Below are 24223 nucleotides of genomic sequence, written 5' to 3' on the forward strand. Positions count from 1 at the left end.
TTCAGTTCCTCGTGCTCACTGGTCCCTTGGTTCTCTCATGTTTTGGGGACAATTTCTGTATCTTCCTCCATGAAGACAGACACACATTGTTTAGTTTCTCTGCCATTTCCTTATTCCCCATTATAAACTCTCCTGGTATCTGCCTGGAATGGACCCACATTGGTCTTTGCTAATCTTTTCCTTTCACATTCTACAGGAGCTTTTCCTGTCGGTGTTTATGTTTCTCGCTAGTTTGCTCTCATATTTTATTTTCTCTTGATCAGTTTCTTGATCCTCCTTTGCTGAATTCTAAACAGGTTCCCAATCCTCAGGCTTGCTATTATTTGAGCCACTTTATGAGCCTCTTCCTTTGATCTAATGAATTTTTAATATTTCTTGTTCGCCACGGTTGCATCACTTTTCCTGTCTCAGATTCCCTGAGAGAGAAAGAGAAGAGAGAACGAAATGCAGTCCTGGATGTAATTGAAGCAGAAACAATATCAGCAGAATCCATCACTGTAATCAATTGTGAACTTGTCGGTGTCTCAGCAGGGACGAGGAAACACAGAATCCCTTCCCACACTGAGAGCAGGTGAACTAGCCTCTCCCCAGTGTGAACTCGCTGGTGTCTCCGCAGGCTGGATAACTCAGTGAATCTCTTCCCACACTGAGAGCAGGTGAACGGCTTCTCTCCTGTGTGAACTCGCTGGTGTTTCTTCAGGCTGGATAACTCAGTGAATTCCTTCTCACACTGAGAGCAGGTGAACAGCCTCTCCCCTGTGTGAACTCGCTGGTGTTTCTTCAGGCTGGATAACTTAGTGAATCCCTTCCCACACTGAGAGCAGGTGAACGACCTCTCCCTGGTGTGAATTCGCTGGTGTTTCTTCAGGCTGGATAACTGAGTGAATCCCTTCTCACACTGAGAGCAGGTATATGGCCTCTCCCCAGTGTGAACTCGCTGGTGTGTCTTCAGGCTGGATAACTCGGTGAATCCCTTGTCACACTGAGAGCAGGTGAATGGCCTCTCCCCAGTGTGAATGCGTCGATGAGCTTCCAGCTCTGATGGAGTTCTGCATCCCTTCCCACAGTCCCCACATTTCCACCGTTTCTCCATATTTTGGGTTTCCTCGAGTCTCTCCAGGTCGGCCAATCAGTTGAAGCCTCGTCCACACACAGAACACGTGTGCAGTCTCTCCCCGCTGTGAATGGTGTGGTGTTTTTCAGGCTGTGTAACTGGTTAAAGCTCTTTCCACAGTCAGTGCTCTGGAACACTCTCATTTGGGTGTGTGTGTCTCGGTGCTTTTCCAGTCACAATGATGTTTAAAATCTTTTGAAGCCAACAGGTTGGGCAAACATTACTCCTTCTAGATAATGGCCAATGAAACGAGTGACTGTCAGAACGAGACGTGACGTTTAAGATTTCTGTCTGTAAATCCCATCCTTTTAACATCCTGTAAAAGCAGTTTACAAAAGACATGACAGTCAGTACAGGATAGAAATTCAGAACTGATTATTTTAAATTCTCTGGAACATTCTTTCGTCTCTCGTTCCCCAAAAGCTGTAAATCTCCATCCCACACACTCTCCCTCCATTCTCACTCTGCTGTATCTAATATTCACCCTCCCAATTCTCCTGAAGGTTCTGATTCAGGCTGATTGACAGATCCCTGCTCACTGCTTCCTGTCCTGGACACAGAGATCATAACAAACAGGAGCTGTAGTCGGCCATTCAGCCCATCGAGCCTGCTTAACCATTCAATGGGATCAGTGGCCGATCTACCTCAGCACCATTTTCCCACACTATCCCCCATCTCCCTCACTGTCTTCAAAATCCAGAAACCTGTCAATCTCTGTCTTGAAAATACTTGATGACTGAGGCCCCACAATCCTCTGGGGCAGAGAATTCCAAAGCTTCACTACATTGTCTTTAAATTCATTGAAGATCCCGGCCCCGTGTCACTGCCGTGTGGAGTCTGCACATTCTCTCCATGTCTGCATGGGTCTCACCCCCACAACGTAAAACGATGTGCAGGGTCAGTGAAGTGGCGATGCTAAATTTCCTCTTAATTGGAAAAAAGAATTGAGTCTTCTAAATTTTTTTTTAAATAAATGAATTTACGGGATTTGGGCGTCGCTGGTTCGACCAGTATTTGTTGCCCATCCCGAGTTGCCCTTCAGAAAGTGGTGGTAAGTGGCCTCCTTGCACACCCACTGTGCTGTTAGCGAGGGAGTTCCAGGATGTTGTCGCAGCGACAGTGAAGGAACGGCGATATCTTTCCAAGTCGGTCTGGTGAGTGACTTGGAAGGGAACCTCCAGGTGGTGGGGTTCCCAGGTATCTGCTGCTCTTGTCCTTCTAGATGGCAGTGATCGCTTTGCTGAGCACTTTCGGTCTGTGCGCATTCAGGACCCTGACCTTCCCTTTGCTCGCCATTTTATTTATTTATATAAATTTGGAGTACCCAATTCATTTTTTCCAATTAAGGGACAATTTTACCGTGCCAATCCTCCTACACTGCACATCTTTGGGTTGTAGGGGCCAACGCCAAGCAGACACGGGGAAAATGTGCAGACTCCACATGGTCATTGACTCAGAGCCGGGATCGAACCTGGAACCCCGGCGGCATGAAGCAGCAGTGATTAACCACTATGCCACCATGCTGTCCCTGCTTGCCATTTTAACACAAGACCCTGCTCCCACGCCTTCCCTTGACTTGCCCTTGCAATGTTCCATTGACGCTCAACACAAACTGGAGGAACAGCATATCATCCTCCGGTTAGGAACACTACAGCCTTTCAGTCTCAACATCAAATTCAACAACTTCAGATGATTAGCTCTACCCCACCTCAACCCCTTTAGTTTCATTCTATTTCATTTGAACTGTCTATTACCTTTTATTTCTTTCTTGTCTTTCTTATATATATTTCCCCCTCACTCTTTCCCCCTATCTTATCCCCCCTTTCTTTACCTTTTGTCCCATTTGCTTCCCCTCTTTTTCTCATTTCCCTCTCTCCCATCCATGCCACCCTCCCCCCACATCTACATCTGTCACAGCTTACCCTCTGATTTTAGTTTCTCTGCTGTTTCGGTCTTTCTCACCTTTTATTCGCTCTGGGGACTGCCATTATAATCTTTATTTTATTAATAATCTTTATTGTCACAGGTAGAATTACATTAACACTGCAATTAAGTTACTGTGAAAAGCCCGTAGTCGCCACATTCCGGCACGTGTTCGGGTACACAGAGGGAGAATTCAGAATGTCCAAATGACCTAACAGCACATCTTTCGGGACTTTTGGGAAGGAACTGGAGAACCCGGAGAAAACCCACACAGACACGGGGGAAAAGTGCAGACTCCACACAGTGACCCAAGCCGGGAATTAAACCCGGGACCCTGCGCTGTGAAACCACAATGCTAACCATTGTGCTGCCCTTCTTTTTCCTTTGTTTCTGTACTTATGACTGATCTTTCTTTCCCTCGCCCTATGGTATAAATGTCTCCCACTTTCTATCCTTTTTAGCTTTGACAAAGGGTCATCTGGACTCAAAAACAATAGCTCTTTTCTCTCCTCACAGGTGCTGCCAGACCGGCTGAGAATTTTCCAGCATTTTCTCTTCTGGAAATATATAATGTAGCTACAGTACGATGTTACACAACTAGAAATAATAATAAATGTACTTTATTACAGAACCAATAATATATCTAATCTGTACAATATAACAACATTACACTTATTTCAATTAATTTACTGTCCCTTTACATGTCAGCCATCTCCTGGGGAAACCAGCCCTTTAATTGTGAACACTAGAAAATAGACCGTATGGGGCAGCAAGGTAGCACAGTGGTTAGCCCAGTTGCTTCACAGCTCCAGGGTCCCAGGTTCGATTCACAGCTTGGTTCACTGCCTGTGCGGAGTCAGCATGTTCTCCCCGTGTCTGTGTGGGTTTCCTCTGGGTGCTCCAGAGAACATTACAGAGCAGTACAGGCCCTTCAGTCCTCGATGTTGCGCCGACCTGTGAAACCACTCTAAAGCCCATCTACACTATTCCCTTATCATCCATATGCTTATCCAATGACCATACTACTCTCTGAGTAAAGAACCTACCTCTGACATCTGTCCTATAGCTATCTCCCATCAATTTAAAGCTATGTCTGAGGAAGTGAACAAACAAATATGATAGACAGTAGGGTTATTAATTAGAATAATGTAGATGATAGTGCAGGCCTGAGGGTAGTGAGTTCACAGACAGAGAACAAAGGGATGAGCACAACATGGCTAGGAAGGGGGGAGGGGAGCTTTGCCTCGTGGAGGGAATGATGAAAAGGATGCTGGATAACAAGAGGCCCAGGATTGGGAAATGCGAAGTGAGCCAATCAGGATATATGGCCAGGTCAGAAGGTGTATAGAATGACCTATGGGAAGCTTGTATGCGAATCTTGATGTGATTTGAACTATATGTGCTGTGATTTCTTTGTGTTCTCTCTCACTTGCTTTTGGGAGCTTAGAAGACGGCTGTGTGTTCTGAGGTCCTACAAGTGAGTCAGCCTTGCAAGCTGGTTAAAATAAACAATAATTGATACATGCAAATCCGTCTCAAATTTTATTGAGCCCAGACTGGCAGCAAAAGAATCAGGGATTGTCATGTCCCCTCGTGCTAGAAATTACCATCCGAGGAAAAAGGCTCCCATGTCCTCCAGTTTCCTCTTCCAATCCAAAGATGTCCAAGTTAGGTGCATTGGCCATGATAAATTGCTCTTTGTGTGCAAAAAAGTTTCGGTGAGATTACTGGGTTAGGGGGATGCGTTGGGCTTAAGTAGAGTGCTCTTTCCAAGGGCTGGTGCAGAGTCAATGGGCCAATTGGCCTCCTTCTGCACTGTAAATTCTATGCATCGTTTTAGCCAGACAAATAAATGTGTCAAGCTGAGGGAGCAAAGCGTGTCAATGTCTTTAAGAGAGAGAGAGAGAGACCTGGGCCAAGCTTTGCAGAGTCTGCACCCTCCCTGGATTCACTTCCTTTCCCTTCATTTGCTGCAAGTGACCAATTGAAGGTGAGAATGAGAAGAGAAATGAAAGTGTTTTACTCACAGATGTTGGGCACAGCAGGATTTTTCAGTCTGTATGAAGCTGAAACGTGGTTAACACAAAGTCCACGCTCTGATTGGCTGGAGGACCAGAGTCCTTCCGGTCCTCCAACTCTTCTCATTGGTTGCTGGCCGACAGAAAAATTAGGCAACGGATGTGACGTCATGATGAATGCCCTTTTGACCTCAATAGGAATAACCGCCACTGCTCATGCGCAGAACTTCCTCTCCTTTGGACATGCGCAGTACCGGCCTGTCCCGCGCCCGGTGAATAGAGCGGTTTCTCCAGGCGATTGGCATTATGGGTCATTCAGCCGCCATTAACTCTCGTCAAACCAGTCTCCAAACCCCTGGGATTGGGATGAAAGTGGGAGTGGGGGGCAGTGACCCCATTCCGGACACAAAGTACATGTCACTACGTTTGATTGGGTTTGATTCTGACGTCCCCCGTAGAAAACAGTTTGTTAACTTCAGACACCTGGGTGACATATTGGGGAGGGCAATAGCTGAGAGTGAAGCTGAACCCAAGAGTCAGCCCTTTCAGGGGAGGAGGATTGTGGGAAAAGCAGAAGGATAGAGGGATGAATTAGTGTTACAATCAATAGGGAAGGAGTGTGTGGAGGCAGAGACAGAACGAAGCAGTGCTTTCTATCACATGAGCTTGGACAATTTTATCAAATCATTTGTGAAATCTGGATTTCCAATGTCCCTGTGAAACACCTTGGGATGTTTAATTACATTAAATGTGTTGTATAAATGCGTATTAATCTGTTATTGAAGGCTGTCACTTGGGCTCCTCCACTACCCAGAACACCAAGTCCCCGATCATTGGCACTCTGATTAACCAGTTTATTCACACAGATCCGACCAGCTCACCCAATCTCAGTGAATCTGCTGTTCTCGGGCTCCCTTGTAACTCCATCCCTGCTCTCACTGCGCTGAGTTCAAGTGTGAACAAAGCATTTTTGTCTTTAGATTTTAAGTGTGAGAGGTTAAACCTATCAGGAGGCGATGCATAGGCCGGGTCACTGCTCTCGTCAAAATACAAGACTCAGGAGCTAATGGAGGGCTGTAAATTATGAAAGATTTTGATGCACATGAAGAATGTTTTCTCTTGTAATGGTAAGACAAAAACTAGAAGCTATGAATGTGAGACAATCTAATCAGGAATTCAGGAGAAGCTTCTTACCCAGAGAGTGGTGGAAATGTGGAACTTGCCACCTGAAGGATTGGTGGAGGTGAATAAGGCGCGAATGGGACTGAATGGATGATTTACACAGGGTTAGCATGGACTCGATGGGTAGAATGGCCTCCTCCACTGACCTAATGACTCTCTGTCGATTGTTACCATCGCTGTAGAGATTGATAACTTATTAAATGACAGGAATCTCCAATGGTAGAAAACCATGGACAAAATTTCACATTTTCAAACTTTCACTCAACAAAGCAAATAAAATCGACGCAAACCTGAATTAACAGGGACTGGATATTTCACAGAACAAGAGAAATTTCACTTTAATAGTCAGTACAACAAAGATACATTCCATATTGTTCTGAGCCCTCACATTACTTCCTGTAGAAATGTTGCACCATGGACAATCTCACAGTCTTCCCAATCTCCCTCTGCAATGTCGGATCCCTCACTTCCCACCCAATGGACTTGGCCTTCGAGTCACTTCCACCAAAAGCCGCATTCTAGCCAAGATCCGTGAATATTGTGAACACCAACAAAGTGCACGTCTGTAAATGCTCCCTGTCGGGTTCTGACGCTCTTATGTCCCCAGAGACTCCATTTTTGGATCTCTTTAAACAGTATGGTTGGATTTCGCATAACTGAAATAGAAGCAAGTGGTGTTTTCCGATCCACAACCCCCTGCTCTCCTAGCCTTCAGCTAGCTGTCCTTTCCAACTGTGTAACACACGACGTAACACACGACGTAACACAGTCCCTGCTGTATTCTCAGTGCACTGCTTCAACACCCAGATCTGTTGGAAGCTCCACGCTCTGTTTTGAACTGCAGGTTTCCTTATTAACTGTGTCTGTCCTTTACCCCCAGCAACCGAACCTGCTTCAGTGGGACGGAAAGTGTAACTGAATTTAGGATGATCTGTCTATTCAGTCTTGGCTTCTTCAGCTTTACGTTCCCACAGCAACATCAGGTCACATGGTCATTTCTTGGAACTGATGACCTCAGAACCAAGAAATCAATTCCTCTCCTTCAGAAGAATCTCCAGTTTCACTTTGGGTCTTAAAGGGTTCATTGCACAAAAAGTCTTTCCCCAAAATAATAATAAAACTATACTAATAATTATTATTAATCTTACTATTAAATTATTAAAGGTGTTTCCCAAAGTACCTGGGTCATCACATGCCCTCCCATCCCCAAGGAATAAAGCTTCTGAAGTAAGCATGTTTTCAGAATCCTTTCATGCTACAACACATGTGAACATTATAAATACTGTAACAATGTCTTTATTACACACTGTTCAGGTAATGGTTTCTCTTTTTCCCATTTTACAATGAAACATATCACATTGGCAATACTATAAGCTTAACCCTGAACAAAACTAACCCAATGTGACAATGAGGTTTGAAAGTTCAGCCTGCTCGAGAGTCCCAGTGCTCTTGTCAACAAGAGTTCACTTTACTATTGGTTGATTCACTTTCTTTGAACCTTCCCAAGAGATCTCCTTGCCCACTCACACAGTCTTCCCAGTTTTCCTTTGTTAAGAGGTTGTGCTTCCTGTTGCTGTAAAAAATTCCGATTGGATTGTGGACAGTCTGGACCCTGGGATAAGATTTGTGATGGCTTCAAAGGTTTTCCATATCTGAGGTCAGGTTAACTTGGTCAGGACCACACTGCTGATTGCTGGCGATCGATCTGGATTTTGAGAGCTGCCTGTGAGGAATTGGACTCTGAGAGGAAATTCCGTCATGTTGCTTTTTCCCTCTGAGTTCAGCAATTTGTGTGGACGGTGGGATCTGTGTACACAGCGGGATACAGTCGGGAGGGAGTGACCTGAGAGTTCTCAACATTGACTCGACCCCAAGAGGTCTCGTGACATCGGGTAAAATATGGGCAAGGAAACCTCCTGCTGATTATCACCTACCGCCCCATCCCGCTGGTGAATCAATATTCCTTAATGCTGAACATCACTTTGAGTCAAGGACACAGAATGTATTCTGGGTGGGGGACTCCAATGCCCATCACTGGCTCAGTAGCTTCACTACTCAGTGAGCTGGCTGAGTACTAAAGGACACAGCTGCTCGACTGGGCCTCCAGCAGGTGGATGAGGGAAGTAACAAGAGGGAAAAACCTCCTGAACTTCATCCTCACCAACGTTCCTATTGCAAATAGATCCGTCTGTGAGAGTATTGGGAGGAGTGATCATCACACAGTTCTTGAGCAAAGTATGATCTTCACATGGAGAATAATGCCCCCCCCCCCCCCTCCCCCACATTTGTGTTGTGTGGCACTGCCACTGTGCTACATGGGATAGATTTCAAACAGATTTAGCAACTCAAAACTGGGTATCCATGAGTCGCTCTGGACCAGCAGCAGCAGAATTGAACTAAATCACAACCTCCTGGCCTGGTATATCCCCCACTCTACCATTAAGATCAAGCCAGGGGATCAACCCAGTTCGATGAAGAGTGCAGGAGGGTATGCTAGGAACAGCACCAGCCAAACCTGAATATGAGGTGTCAACCTGGTGAAGCTACAACACAGGACTCCTTACCTGCAAACAGCAAAAGCAACTTGTTATAGAAAGGGCAAAGAGACCCCACAACCAAGGGATCAGATCTAAGCTCTGCAGTCCTGTCACACCCACTGGGAATGGTGATGGACAATTAAACAACTAACAGGAGGAGGAGCCTGCACACATACCTCCATCCTCAATGATGAGGGAGCCCAGCACTTCAATATAAAAGACAAGGATGAAGCATTCACAATAATCTTCAGCCAGAGGTGCCGCATTGATGATCCATCTCCACCTCCTCCTGAGGTCTCAAACATCTCAAACGGCAATCTTCAGTCAATTCGATTCACTCAGAAACTGAACTGAACCAGCCATATCAATACTGTGGCTACAAGAGTAGGTCAGAGGCTGAGAATCCTGCAGTGAGGAACTCACCTCCTCACTCCCCAAAGCCTGTCCACCATCTGCAAAGCACAGGTCAGGGGTGTGATGGATTATTCTCACTGTCTGGATGAGTGCGGCTCCATCAACATTCAGGAAGCTCGACACCATCCAGTACAAAGCAGACCACTAGTTTGGGACCCAATCCAACACCTTCAACACTCACTCCCTCCACCACCATCACACAGTGGCAGCAGTGTGTGTACCACCGACAAGATTCACTGCAGGAATTCACCATGGCTGTATCACCAGCAACTTCCAAACCCACAGCCTCTGCCACCTAGAGAAGGACAAGAGCTACAGACACACAGGAACACCATCATCCGCAAACTCCCCTCTGAGCCACACATCATCCTGACTTGGAAGCATATCGCCGTTTTTCACTGTCGCGAGGTGAAACCCTCGAACATTATTAAGGAAGTAATAACAGGACATTTGGAAAGTCAAAACACAATCCATCAGAGTCAGCATGGTTTTATGAAGGGTAAATTATGTTTGACTAATTTGCGAGCGGTCTCCGGAGGTGTAAGAAGCCAAGTAGAGAATGGGGATCCTGTAGATGTAGTATCTCTGGACTTCCTGAAAGACATTTGATAAGGTGCCATAAAGAAGGTTAATGAACAATGTTCGATCACACGGGATTCGGGGTAATTTATTAGCTTGGATAGAAGATTGACTGACGGACAGAAGACAGAAAATCAGGAAGAATGGGTCTTTTTCTGGATGGCAAGATGGAACTATTGGAGTGTCACAAGGTTCAGTCCTTGAATCCCAGCTATTTACAATCTATATCAATGACTTGGATACAGGGAATAGATGGTTCTGTAGCCACATTTGCAGATGGCACTACAATAGGTGGGGCAGTAAGTTGCAATGAGGAAATAAGACCCTTACAAATGGATATAGATAGGTCAGGTAAGTAGGTCAATATGTGGCAGATGGAGTTTAATGTGGATAAGTGTGCGGTCATCCATTTTGGTCAGAAAAATGGAAACACAACTTATTATCTAAATAGAGAGAGACTTTGGGGTGCTCCGGTGCAGAGGGATCTGGGTGTCCTTGTGCACGAATCGCAGAAAACTAGCATGGAGGTATGGCAGGTAGTAAGGAAAGTGAATGGAATGTTGGCATTTGCAGCTAAAGGCACAGAGCATAAAGGTAAGGAAGTGTTGTAACTGTACAAGGCATTGGTGAGACCGCACCCTGGAGTACAGTGCACAGTTTTGGTCCCCTTATTTGAATAAAGGTGTGGTGGCATTGGAGACAGCTCAGAGGATGTTCCTCGGAACATAGAAATTAGGAGTAAGCAATTCAGCCCCTCGAGCCTGCTCCGCCATTCAATCAGATCATGGCCGATCTTTTCCTGGTCTCAAATCCACTTCCCTACCTGTTCCCCATATCCCTTTAACCTGTTTTTTAAATCAGAAATATATCTATCTCCCTCTTGAAACCATTTAATGATTCAGATTCCACCGCACTATGGGGCAGCAAGTTCCACAAATTCACCATCCTCTGCGAGAAGTAGTTTCTCTCCATCTCATTCCAAATTTACCGACTCTCAACCTATATCTGATCTTCAATTGGTGACTTGCAACATCCAAAGGAAAAGAAAGTGAATCCAGGGAGGGTGCAGAGCCTCGATGATTCTGTTCTGATACTGTATAAGTATTGAGGATTTCTGTTGTTCAGTGGAGAAGGTTTACTCCCCGCCGGCATAATCATTAAATGTTTGAAGTTTGGAGCAGACCTGAAAGAGTGATTCTTTCCGATTCATTCCCGCTAACAGGAGATTTTCAGGTTTGGAAAGAAAGGGATCAGCATGGATCCGTCAAATTAGTTTGAATCGACACCTTCAGGAGAATTGGGAGGGTGATTATTAGACGCAGCAGAGTGAGAATGGAGGGAGAGTGTGTGGGATGGAGATTTACAGATTTTCGGGATCGAGAGAGGAAAGAATGTTCCAGAGAAACTAGAATTGTTTGTTCTGAATTTATATCCTGTACTGACAGTGATGTCTTTTGTAAACTCCTTTTGCAGCCTATTACAATGTGAGATCTATAGACAGAAATCTCACACCAAATGTCACGTCAAGATCTGACAGAGTCACTCAATTCACCGGGACCCGAATATCATCGGCTTTTGCATCTCGAAGGAGAAATGACTGGAAAAGCACCGAGACATACACATCCGAGTGAGAGTGTTCCAGAGCACTGACTGTGGAAAGAGCTTCAACCAGTTACACAGCCTGAAAAAACATTGCACCATTCACAGTGGGAGAGACCGTACGCATGTTCTGTGTGTGGGATAAGTCTTCAACTCATCAGCGATCTTCGATGGTAACAAGGACACCTGCACCATGAAGAAACCATGCGGAAATGTGGTGACTGTGGGAAAGGATTCCAGTCCCCATCTGCACTTGAAACCCATCGACGCAGTCACACTGGGGAGAGGCCATTCACCTGCTCTCAGTGTGGGAAAGGTTTTACTCAGTTATCCGCCCTGCAAACACACCAGCGGGTCCACACTGGGGAGAGGCCATTCATCTCCTCTGAGTGTAGCCAGGAATTCAGTCAGTTATCCCACCTTGTGACACACCAGCGAGTTCACACTGGTGAAAGGCCATTCACCTGCTCTCAGTGTGGGAAGGGATTCACTGATCCATCCTACCTGTTGATACACCAGCGGGTTCACACTGGGGAGAAGCCATTCACCTGTTCTCAGTGTGGGAAGGGTTTTAGTCAGTCATCCCAACTGCTAACACACCAGTGGGTTCACACCGGGGAGAGGCCATTCATCTGCTCCGAATGTGGAAAGGGATTCACTGATTCATCCGCCCTGCAGAAGCACCGGCGAGTTCACACTGGGGAGAAGCCGTTCACCTGCTCTGACTGTGGGAAAGGATTCGCTCAGACTTCCCAACTGCTGACTCACCAGCAGGTTCACACAGGGGAGAGACCGTTCTCCTGCTCTGACTGTGGGAAGAGATTCACTCAGGTGTCCAACCTGCTGAGGCACCAGTGTGTTCACAAGTGATTAAAGGGGTTGGAATCTGTTGTTATTGCTGCTGTTAATCACATCCACAATTGAATTGTAACATAGAATCATATAATCTCTACAGTGCAAAAAGAGGCAATTTGGCCCATCGAGTCTGTACCGACCCTTGGAAAGAGTACCCCACATAGGCCCATGCCCTGACACTTATCCCCGTAACCCAGTAACCTCACTTAATCTCTCTCAGACACTAAGGGACAATTTAGCACCTAACCTGCACATCTTTGGTCTGTGTGAGGAACCCGGAGCACCCGGAGGAAACCCACGCAGATACTGGGAGAAAGTGCAAACTCCACACAGACAGTCACCCATGACCGGAATTGAACCCGGGTCCCTGGCGCTGTGAACCAGGAGTGTGAACCACTGTGCCACCGAGCTGTCCCTGTGCCACCAAGCCGTCCCTGGGCCAGAGCCGTCCCTGAGCCACCGAGCCGTCCCTGGGCCAGAGCCATCCCTGTGCCACCGAGCCGTCCCTGTGCCACCGAGCCGTCCCTGTGCCACCGAGCTGTCCCTGTGCCATCCATGTGCCACCGAGCCGTCCCTGTGCCACCGAGCCCTCCCTGTGCCACCGAGCCGTCCCTGTGCCACCGAGCCGTCCCTATGCCACCGAGCCGTCCCTGTGCCACCGAGCCGTCCCTGTGCTACCGAGCCATCCCTGTGCCACCATGCCGTCCCTGTGCCACCGAGCCGTCCCTGTGCCACCGATCCGTCCCTGTGCCACCGAGCCGTCCCTGTGCCATCATGCCGTCCCTGTGCCACCGATCCGTCCCTGTGCCACCGATCCGTCCCTGTGCCACCGAGCCGTCCCTGTGCCGTCCCTGTGCCACCGAGCCGTCCCTGTGCCGTCCCTGTGCCACCGAGCCGTCCCTGTGCCACCGAGCCGTCACTGTGCCATCATGCCGTCCCTGTGCCACCAATCCGTCCCTGTGCCACCGAGCCATCCCTGTGCCACTGAGCCGTCCCTGTGCCACCGAGCCCTCCCTGTGCCACCGAGCCGTCCCTGAGCTAACATGACGTCCCTGAGCTAACATGACGTCCCTGTGCCACCGAGCTGTCCCTGTGCCACCGAGCCGTCCCTGTGCCACTGGGCTGTCCTGGTGCCACTGATTCATCCCTGTGCCACTGAGCCGTCCCTGTGCCACTGAGCTGTCCCTGTGCCACCGTGCTGCCCATGTCATCGTGCCGTCCCTGTGCCACCGAGCCTTCCCTGTGCCACCGAGCCATCCTTGTGCCAGCGTGCCGACCCTGTACCACCGCGTTGTCCCAGTGCCACCGTGCCGTCCCTGTGCCACCGTGCCATCCCTGTGCCATCGTGCTGCCCCAAACATAAAGGATTAACAGCTGGGATGTACTAATGTATGAGACGGATGATGATGTCCCGGTGGCATCAGCCCATCGTGTGTTAGACTCCGAGAGATTGGAATCCTGTCTCTGAGCAGCATGCCTGCTCTGTAACCTGTTCAGATGTTGTTCTAATAAACTATTTTTAAGCAGATATCAAAAGATGTCTCTAGTTTGTGTCGGAGCCGATAGTCCAATATAGAAGGACATATCAAAGAACATGGTGGTAGCGTTGAAGATGTTGATGTAAAAAACATTTTGGCCATATCGAAGGAGGAGGTTCACTGGGGGGAGAGGTAATGATGACCCTCCCTGCTGAGCAATCCCTGTCCTTGTTCTGGAGGAGGGGGTTCACTGGAGGGAGAGTTAATGATGACCCTCCCTGCTGAGCAATCCCTGTCCTTGTCTTGGAGGAGGAGGTTCACTGGAGGGAGAGGTAATGATGACCCTCCCTGCTGAGGGACAGTCCCTGTCCTTGCCCCACCCGCAGAGAGGCCAGCAGTGCGGGTTGTGGAAACACCATTTTCTCTGGTACCAAGCTTCATCAGGTCTTCACAAAATGAAGCAAAAGCTTCAAGTCAGCACCTTTCTTGTCTGTTACTGGACCGACTGCATCAACGTTCTCAAAGGCAGGTGTGCAGGCGTCACTGCAGACTTTGTGTACATTCTCTAAAATGTTGACACGTATTTTAGACGGCTACAGAACCCCTGGAGACTAATTTGGGAGGGGGTGGGGAGAGATGTAGTATAACGGGTTAACAGATGGCACATGTTACTGTATGATGTGGATGCTGATTTATTAACATGTGTTAGACTCTCAAGGGAGGGTTGAAATCGCGCCGAGGAGTAACAGGCCCACTCTGTAACTTATTTAGATGTAGAACTAATAAACAAGTGTTAAACAGACACCGGAGTAAGTCTATAGCCTATGAACCAAGTCCCATGTCTAGAGTCCAATCTAAAGGACACATCTCAGAATAGGGATGTTTGGTTTGTGTTTCCTGTCTGCAAAAACCTCTCTACTCATCGCCTGGGAAAGGAGATTACAAAGGACATCGCTGTAAATAAAGGGCAGAAATCCAGAACTGACAATTCCAGTCATCAGAGAACATCCTTTTCCTTCTCAAACTATAAATCACTGTTCCCCCGCACACTCCCTATTGATTGTAACCCTAATGTATCCTCCCATCACCCTGCCATGGGCACCTCACTAACAGAGAGACAGGAAGGTGCTGGAGGATGGACTGGGAAAGGGGCCTCCACCAATCAGGGCCTGAGGGGGGTGGGCGTGGTGTTATTGGGGCTGATGGTGCCGTGCCCACAGGGTTCAGTGCCCGTGTCCAAAGCAGGGAGTCACAGGAACAGGGTACACAGGAACCAAAGAGAAACCATTTGGATCCTGAGCATTGTGAACATCCTTTACTCTGGTTGTCTTTGATCCTCAAATTATTTTCTATTTCTCACCTTGTCTGTTTGATTAATAAACGTTTATTATGAAAATATTTGATTTTCTGGACTTTTCATGATTAGATTGATGCACTTTAGGGAAAGTGGGTGAGAGGGGTTGACAGGCTCTTTGACAGAAAGTGCGTCCCTCCAAGGTAATTGGCAAAGGAGCCAGAGGGGGAGATGAGATATTGTTTTTGACACAGCGATGTTAGGAATGGGGTTCAGGGGCGACACGGTTGTGCAGTGGTTAGCACTGCTGCCTACGGCACTGAGGACCTGGAGTCTATCCCGGCCCCAGGTCACTGTCTGTGTGGAGCTGCACATTCTCCCCGTGTCTGCGTGGGTCTCACCCCCACAACCCAAAGATGTGAAGATAGGTGGATTGGCCATGCTAAATTTACGCTTAACTGGAAACTCTAAATTTTAGGGAGGCAATTAGCCCATTTTCCCCTTTTCCCAAACTCTGAAATGATTCACAGTGATAACCCTTATTGGTGACAGTGGTTAGATGTTATTCAGTATAAACAAGAGCTGACACAGGCTAATGTCTGAGCAGTAATATCAAAGGGCAGCAGCATTCCCATTACACTCTGGGTAGAAGCACCATCTCCAGGTAAATGCTCCCTGCTCTGCCCCAGATGCCATGGTACCAATCAGTGGAATATGTAAAACCTCAACAAATCTCTGCTCGGGGAATCCCTTCTTATACTTTATTACATCACAAAGTCTATGGAGACTGATTTAACCCAATCATTGCCGAGCTAACATTACAAAACCTGTCATTGAACTATCTGTACCCGCCCAAGCCACGTCAAACTCTCAAACAATTGTCTTCCCCACGCTCCGTCCCCGGTACAGGGAGTCAGCATTCCCATGCCAAGCAGTGAAAACATGGTGGCCTTGACACCCAGGTGTTGTCTAGGATTCCAGGCACTCATTTTCTCTGTCCTCTGGGAGCTGTTTATCTCCCTGTTCCCACACAGCAAATCGTCTGTTCTCAGCTCTGCTCGATTTCTGCTGGAGTTTGGTCCCTTTTACACCTTTCGGATCAATAAAACATTTGGTCAGTGAAGACCCAAACCACAATTTCCCATCCTGTCACCTGTCAACCATCCTTACCCAGAGCGTAATCACAACAGGAATAAAAACAGGAGAAGTGTAACAATCGAATTCAAAATAAATCCACAGCCAGTCATAGAATTTAATTTAATGTTCACTAATTAGCAAGAAAACCCGAAGTAGGGAGTCTCCCAGGAATCTTACAGTCCGCACTTCGAGGGGGAGGAGAACTCTCTCTCCAACCCCTCATTCAATTTCACTCCGTTATTTTCCCGTTCTGTTCTGGCTCCGCCTGGGACAACATCGATTTAATCTTTTCTTCTCCTGAAGGAGCACCACGAGTTCCAGGTTCCTGGTACATTAGGACAGATGCTTCAAGGAACAGATCAAACATGGATGTAAAAGATTCTCCAGCTCTCTCTTTGTGGACAGTTCTTACACAGTATTATTTCTCCCAAGCCCTTCATTGTCCCATTATCGCTTTAATTTCACTCCCACTTTGCCCATGTCCAGTGTGTTTAATTCTATCCGGATTGTTTTAAAGTCAGTTTCTCTCTGGAGTGTGTGTCAATGTCTTGATGATGTCACAATGGTGTCTCAATCCCCTGGCCACATTAACCATTTCATCTCCTGCTGTGTCTCCAGTAGCTGTGTGTGTTTGGGACCCAGTCTTCAGTCCATTTCACCATGAATTTAGACTTGTTATTTTTCACATGTAACAAATCACATCTGCACACCCACACCGGGATCCCAAAATCATGTCACATATACTTAACTCTCAGATGCGCTGATGAAAATATCAAAGTGAGTGTCTGTCTTTCTGATCTGCCCTGTTATGGAGCTGATATTTCATGTCGTGGCCGGGCTTTCAAATGTGGATTTCTTTAAAACAAAGTTCATGGGCCAGGATGTAAATATATCTGGGTGGCACAGTGGTTAGCACTGCTACCTCACAGCGCTGAAGACCCGGGTTCGATCCCAGCACCAGGTCACTGTCTGTGAGGAGTTTGCACATACCCCCGTGTCTGCGTGGGTCTGACCTCCACAACCCAAAGATGTGCAGGGTAGGAAGATTGGCTAAATTGCCCCTTTATTGGAATAAAATAATTGGGTCCTCTAAATTTTTTTTTAAAGCATGTAAATATTTCCAAGAGGAAGTGATCAACTTATTCATCCCATCTACACATTCCAGACTTTCACTAAAGCATCAAAGGATACCAGACTGATATATTCCATTCAACCACACCCAAGGTAAACGTTCCAATCATTCATTATCCAGGACAATATTCCCAGTATCTTTCAAACAAAAATTAAACATTCCCGTCCGATCCCAGGTATTAACATATTCTGTTTGTTTGTTCAGGTCAGGCTGGGATTGTTCACCTTGGAGCAAAGGAGGTCGAGGGGAGATTTGAGAGAGGTGGAAAAGATTATGACAAGTTTATTTGATGTATTATTGTCACATAGAACATAGAGATATAGAGAAATACAGCACAGAACAGGCCCTTCGGCCCACGATGTTGTAACAAACTTTTGTCATAGGTTAATCATAGATCATAGAATTTTGGACACGAAGGGCAATTTATCATGGCCAATCCACCTGACCTGCACATCTTTGGACTGTGGGAGGAAACCGGAGCACCCGGAGGAAACCCACACACAAACGGGGAGAATGTGCAGACTCCACACAGACAGTGACCCAAGCCGGAATAGAACCTGGGACCCTGGAGATGTGAAGCAATTCTGCTATCCACAATGCTACCGTGCTGCCCTTAAGAACAAATTAATCAGGGCAGCACGGTGGCCTAGTGGTTAGCACAGCTGCCTCACGGCGCTGAGGTCCCAGGTTCGATCCCGGCTCTGGGTCATTGTCCGTGTGGAGTTTGCACATTCTCCCCGTGTCTGCGTGGGTTTCACCCCCACAACCCAAAAATGTGCAGAGTAGGTGGATTGGCCATGCTAAATTGCCCCTTAATTGGAAAAAATAATTGGGTAATCTAAATTTTAAAAAAAAGAACAAATTAATCTACACTCCATTATTCTACCATAATCCATGCACCTATCCAATCGCCACTTGAAGGTCCCTAACGTTTCCGACTCAACTACTTCCACAGGCAGTGCATTCCATGCCCCCACTACTCTCTGGGTAAAGAACCTACCTCTGACATCCCCCCCTATATCTTCCACCATTCACGTTAAATTTATGTCCCCTTCTAATGGTTTGTTCCACCCGGGGAAAAAGTCGCTGTCTATCTATTCCCCTGATCATCTTATAAACCTCTATCAGGTCACCCCTCATCCTTCTCCTTTGCACCTTTTCCAAAGCTTCCACATCCTTCCTAAAATGAGGCGACCAGAACTGCACACAGTACTCCAAATGTGGCCTTACCAAGGTTTTGTACAGCTGCATCATCACCTCACGGCTCTTAAATTCAATCAATCTGGTAATGAACGCTAGCACACCATAGGCCTTCTTCACAGCTCTATCCACTTGAGTGGCAACTTTCAAAGATCTATGAACATAGACCCCAAGATCTCTCTGCTCCTCCACATTGCCAAGAACCCTACCATTAACCCTGTATTCCGCATTCATATTTGTCCTTCCAAAATGGACAACCTCACACTTGTCAGGGATAAATTCCATCTGCCACTTCTCAGCCCAGCTCTGCATCCTGTCTATGTCTCTTTGCAGCCGACAACAGCCTTCCTCACTATCCACAACTCCCCCAATTTTCGTATCATCTGCAAATTTACTGACCCATCCTTCAACTCCCTCATCCAAGTCATTAATGAAAATCACAAACAGCAGAGGACCCAGAACTGATCCCTGTGGTCCACCACTGTAACTGGGCTCCAGGCTGAATATTTGCCATCCACCACCACTCTCTGACTTCTATTGGTTAGCCAGTTTGTTATCCAACTGGCCAAATTTCCCACTATTCCATGCCTCCTTACTTTCTGCATAAGCCTACCACGGGGAACCTTATCAAATGCCTTACTAAAATCCATGTACACTACATCCACTGCTTTATCTTCATCCACATGCTTGGTCACCTCCCCAAAGAAGTCAATAAGACTTGTAAGGCAAGACCTACGCCTCACAAATCTGTGCTGACTATCCCTAATCAAGCAGTGTCTTTCCAGATGCTCAGGAATCCTATCCCTCAGTACCCTTTCCATTACTTTGCCTACCACCGAAGTAAAACTAACTGGCCTGTAAGTCCCAGGGTTATCAACAGGGACACAACATTCGCCACTCTCCAATCCCCTGATACCACCCCTGTTGATAGTGAGGACGAAACGATCATTGCCAACGGCTCTGCAATTTCATCTCTTGCTTCCCATAAGTATACAGTGAAACGTATTGTTTCTTGCATGCTATACAGACAACGCATACTGTACATAGGAAAGGAAGGCGAGAGTGCAGAATATAATGTTACAGTTATAGCTAGGGTGTAGAGAAAAGATCAACTTAATACGAGGTAGGTCCAAAGTCTGATGGCAGTAGGGAAGAAGCTGTTCTTGAGTCGGTTGGTACGTGACCTCAAACTTTGGTATCTTTTTCCTGACGGAAGAAGGTGGAAGGGAGTATGTCTGAGGTACGTGGGGTCCTTAATTATCCTGGCTGCCTTTCCGAGACAGCAGGAATTGTAGGCAGAGTCAATGGATGGGAGGCTGATTTGCGTGATGTATTTGGCTACATTCACGACCTTTTGCAATTTACTGCGTTCTTGGGAAGAGTAAGCTCCATCCCAAGCTGTGATACAACCAGAAAGAATGCTTTCTATGGTGCATCTGTAAATGTTGTTGAGACATGCCAAATTTCCTTAGTCTTCTGAGAAAGTAGAGTCATTGGTGGGCTTTCTTAACTATAGTGTCAGCATGGGGGGGACCAGGGCAGGTTGTTGGTGATCTGCACACCTAAAAACTTGAAGTTCCCGACCCTTTCTACTTCGTTCCCATTGATGTAGACAGGGGCATGTTCTCCATTACGTTTCCTGACATCGATGACAATCTCCTTCGTTTTGTTGACATTGAGGGGGAGATTATTGTCGTTGCACCAGTTCACCAGATTCTCTATCTCATTCCTGTACTCTGTCTCGTCATTGTTTGAGATCCGACCCACTACGGTGGTGTCATCAGCAAATTTGAAAATCGAGTTGTAGGGGCGGGGGGGTGGGGAAATATTTTGATGCAGCGAATGGTAATGACCTGGAACTTGCCAACTGTGAGGGGGAGGTGTTGTGTGGAAATGAAGACAATGGAGAATTTCAAACGGAAATTGGATCGGTATTTGAGGGAACTAAATTGCAGGGCTGCAGGGATAGAATGGGGCACTGGGAACATATCAGCCATGACAGAGTCAATGGATGGGAGGCAGGTTCGTGTGAGGGACTGGGCCGCAGTGTTGACGTTGGTGGACCAGGACAGATTGTTGGTGACTTGCACACCGAGCAATTTGAAGCTGTCAACCATCTCCCCCTCGGCACCACTGATGCAGACAGGGGTGTGTAAGATATTTTGCTTCCTGAAGTAAATGACCAGCTCCTTAGTTTTGCTGACATTGAGGGAGAGATTGTTGCCATTACGCCACGCCACTAGGTTCTCTATCTCCCTCCTGTACTCTGACTCATCGTTGTTTGAGATCCGACCCACTGCAGTCGTGTCATCGGCAAACATGGAGCGGGAGCCAAATTTTGCCACACAGTCGTGTGTGTACAGGGAATACTGTAGGGAGCTAAGTACACAGCCTTGTGGGGCCCCTGTATTGAGGACTAACGCAAAGGAGGAGGCATTGTTGTTTATCCTTACTGATTGTGGTTTATGTATCAGGAAGTTGAATATCCAGTTGCAGGGGGAGGAGCCAAGTCCTAGGTTTTGATATGAGCTTGGCTGGGATTATGGAGTTGAAGGCAGAGCTGTCGTTAATGAATAGGAGTCTGACATAGGAGTCCTTGTTGTCGAGATGCTCCAGGAATGAGTGTAAGGCCAGGGAGATGGCGGTGGCGTCTGTGGTGGACAGGTAGGGCCATGGCATCTGTGGTGGACAGGTAGGGCCATGGTGTCTGCGGGGGACAGGTAGGGCCATGGCGACTGCGGTGGACCGCTTGCGGCGGTATGCAAATTGCAGTGGATCAAGGCACTCTGGAAGTCTGGAGTTGACGTGTCTCATGGCCAACCTCTCGAAGCTCATGATAATGATCGATGCCAAGGCCACCGAATGGTAGTCGTTGAGGCACGTTGCCTGGTTCTCCTTTGCCACCGGTATGGATGGTGCTCGTCTTGAAGCAGGTGGGAATCTCGGAATGGAGTAGGGAGAAGTTGAGGATGTCCGGAAACACGTCCGCCAGTTGGTCCGTGCAGTATCTGGGTGCAGGACGAGGGATCCCGTCAGGACCTGCCGCTTACCGAGGGTTCACTTTCAAGAAGGCCGATCTGACTTTGGAGGCTGTGACGGTTGGTATGTCACAGGTTTGTGTGTCCAAGGTTGCTGGAGCAGTTGTCAAAGGTTTGTTGGTTTCCTGTTGAAGTGAACAGAGAATGCATTGAATTTGTCGGGGAGGGGTGCCCTGTTGCCAAAGATTCTTTTCGGCTTCGCAGCTCATTATGTTGTTGAATCCTTGCCTCAACCGAGGAGAGTCCATGTCATTAGTCTGTGACTCTAGCTTAGTCTGGTATTGTTTCTTGACGTCCCTAGTGGCTTTGTGGAGGTCGTACCTAGATTTCTTGTATAGGTCAGGGTCACCTGTCTTGAATGCCTCAGACGTGGCCTTCAGTACGGAGTGAATCTCCCGATTAAACCATGGTTTCTGGTTGGGTAACATAGATATTACTTTCTTTGACACACAATCTTCTACACACTTGCTGATGAAGTCTGTGATGGTGCTGGCAAACTCGTTTAGGTTGGCTGCTGGGTTCTTGAATATGGACCAGTCCACTGACTCCAAGCAGTCACGGAGGAGCCCTTCTGTTGCCTCGGACCAGCATTTGCACGACATTCTTAACCAGATTCTCCCGTTACGTTTCTGCTTGTATGCCAGGAGAAGGAGATCCATCTTATGGTCCGATTTTCCGAAGTGCGGTTGGGGGATGGATTGAGAGGCGGCCTTGATGTTTGTGTTGCAGTGGTCAAGGTTGTTGGGGCCCCTGTTGGGACAGGAGATGTGGTGGTCGAATTTTGGCTGTACACTCGAGGTTGGCCTGGTTAAAGTCCCCGGCCACGATGAACAAGGCCTTCGGGTATTCTGCTTCATTGTTAGGTATGACCTCGCTCGTGTTTGATCAGGTTGGATGAGGTTCTAAAGCTCTTTGTGCAGTGAGAGCAGCTGAACGGTCTCTCCTCAGAGTGAATGCGCTGGTGGGACATCAGTAGCTGAGAGCTTTTGAAACCCCTCCTGCAGTCAGAGCATTTAAAGGCCCTGCTCTTGGTGTGAGTGACATTGTGTTTCAGCAGGCTGGATGATTGAGTGAATCCCTTATCACACACGGAGCAGATGAATGGCCTCTCCCCGGTGTGAAGTCGCTGGTGTGTCTGCAGGCTGGATAACTGAGTGAATCCTTTATCACACACAGAGCAGATGAATGGCTTCTCCCCAGTGTGAACGCTCTGGTGTCTCTTCAGGTAGGATAACCGAGCGAATCCCTTATCACACACAGAACAGATGAATGGCCTCTCCCCAGTGTGAACTCGCTGGTGGTTCTGCAGGTTGGATAACCGAGCGAATCCCTTATCACACATGAAGCAGATGAATGGCCTCTCCCCAGTGTGAACACGCTGGTGTGACTGCAGGCTGGATAACTGAGTGAATCCCTTATCACACACAGAGCAGATGAATGGCCTCTCCCCAGTGTGAAGTCGCTGGTGCCTATGAAGGTAGGATAACTGAGTGAATCCTTTATCACACACAGAGCAGATGAATGGCCTCTCCCCAGCGTGAAGTCGCTGGTGTCTCTGCAGGTTGGATAACTGAGTGAATCCCTTATCACACACAGAGCAGATGAATGGCCTCGCCCTGGTGGGAGAGCTCTGGTGTCTCTTCAGGTCGGATAACTGAGCGAATCCCTTATCACACACAGAGCAGATGAACGGCTTCTCCCCGGTGTGATATCGCTGGTGTGTCCGCAGGTGGGATAACCGAGTGAATCCCTTATCACACACAGAGCAGACGAATGGCCTCTCCCCGGTGTGAACTCGCTGGTGGTTCTGCAGGTTGGTTAAATGAGTGAATCCCTTCCCACAGTCTGAGCAGGTGAATGGCCTCTCCCCAGTGTGAACTCGTTCATGTCTCCGCAGGTTGCCAATGACAGCGAATCCCTTTTCACACTGAGAGCAGGTGAAAGGCCTCTCTCCAGTGTGATTGTGTTGATGACTTTCCAGCTGGCACAGGGCTGTGAATCCCATCCCACAGTCCTCACATTTCCATGGTTTCTCCATGGTCCGGGTGATCTTGCGTCTCACCGCGTTGTATGATCAGTTGAAGCCTCGTTCACACACAGAACACCGATACAGTCTCTCCCTGCTGTGAATGGTGTAGTATTTATCAGGCTGTGTAACTGGTTAAAGCTCTTTCCACAGTCAGTGCTCTGTAACAGTCTCACACGGGTGTGTGTGTCTCGGTGCTTTTCTAGACACACTGATGTTTAAAATCTCTTGAAGCAGACAGAATAGACAAACAGCTCTCCTTCTAGATTCAAATGCCGATGATATTCGACTCCCAAGATTTGAGTGACTCAGTCAGTTCTTGACGTGATATTTAGTTTGAGATATTGGCCTCAAACTCTTCTTGTTCTAACTTCCTGCAAAAATATTTTACAAAAATTATCACTGTCAGTACAGGACAGAAATTCAGAACCGACAATTCTAGTTTCTATCGAACATTGTTAGCTCTCTCTCTTTCCCTCAAATGCTCTAAATCTCCATCCCACACACTCTCCCTCCATTCTCACTCTGCTGTATCTAATATTCACCCTCCCAATTCTCCTGAAGGCACTGAATCAGGCTGATTGACAGATCCATGCTCACTGCTTCTTGTCCTGGACACAGAGACTGCCAGACAGATATATGTCTCTGTTACTGGACAATAAATGTGCATAATATACAGAATGTATTCACTTCCTTT

General features: G+C 47.4%; 3 protein-coding genes across 3 annotated transcripts in view; 1 reads left to right on the top strand and 2 right to left on the bottom strand.

The window, feature by feature from the left end:
- The window catches only part of LOC119951195 (gastrula zinc finger protein XlCGF26.1-like), a 43077-nt gene extending 37944 nt beyond the window's left edge, over positions 1-5133 (bottom strand). The window contains exons 1-2 of the mRNA XM_038774219.1: positions 5065-5133; positions 582-1430 (exon numbers count right to left, since the gene is read on the bottom strand). Of these exons, the coding sequence (XP_038630147.1) occupies positions 582-1093 (512 nt within the window). The 5' untranslated portion in view covers positions 1094-1430; positions 5065-5133. The remainder of the gene's footprint in view (positions 1-581; positions 1431-5064) is intronic.
- Positions 5134-11570: 6437 nt separating this feature from the next.
- LOC119951603 (zinc finger protein 239-like) lies at positions 11571-12236 on the top strand. The gene has a single exon (XM_038774784.1). It carries the CDS (start codon positions 11571-11573, stop codon positions 12234-12236), a length of 666 nt encoding a protein of 221 aa, XP_038630712.1.
- Positions 12237-15962: 3726 nt separating this feature from the next.
- Positions 15963-23637, bottom strand: LOC119951604 (gastrula zinc finger protein XlCGF49.1-like). Its single transcript, XM_038774785.1, has 2 exons — positions 23040-23637; positions 15963-16084 (listed from the first exon to the last, which is right to left on the bottom strand). The coding sequence occupies exons 1-2, from the start codon at positions 23536-23538 to the stop codon at positions 15963-15965; spliced, it is 621 nt and encodes a 206-aa protein (XP_038630713.1). The 5' UTR covers positions 23539-23637.
- Between the last annotated feature and the right edge of the window lie 586 nt (positions 23638-24223).

The sequence above is a fragment of the Scyliorhinus canicula genome, chromosome 17 (genome assembly GCF_902713615.1).
Source record: "Scyliorhinus canicula chromosome 17, sScyCan1.1, whole genome shotgun sequence".
Classification (NCBI taxonomy): Eukaryota; Metazoa; Chordata; class Chondrichthyes; order Carcharhiniformes; family Scyliorhinidae; genus Scyliorhinus; species Scyliorhinus canicula.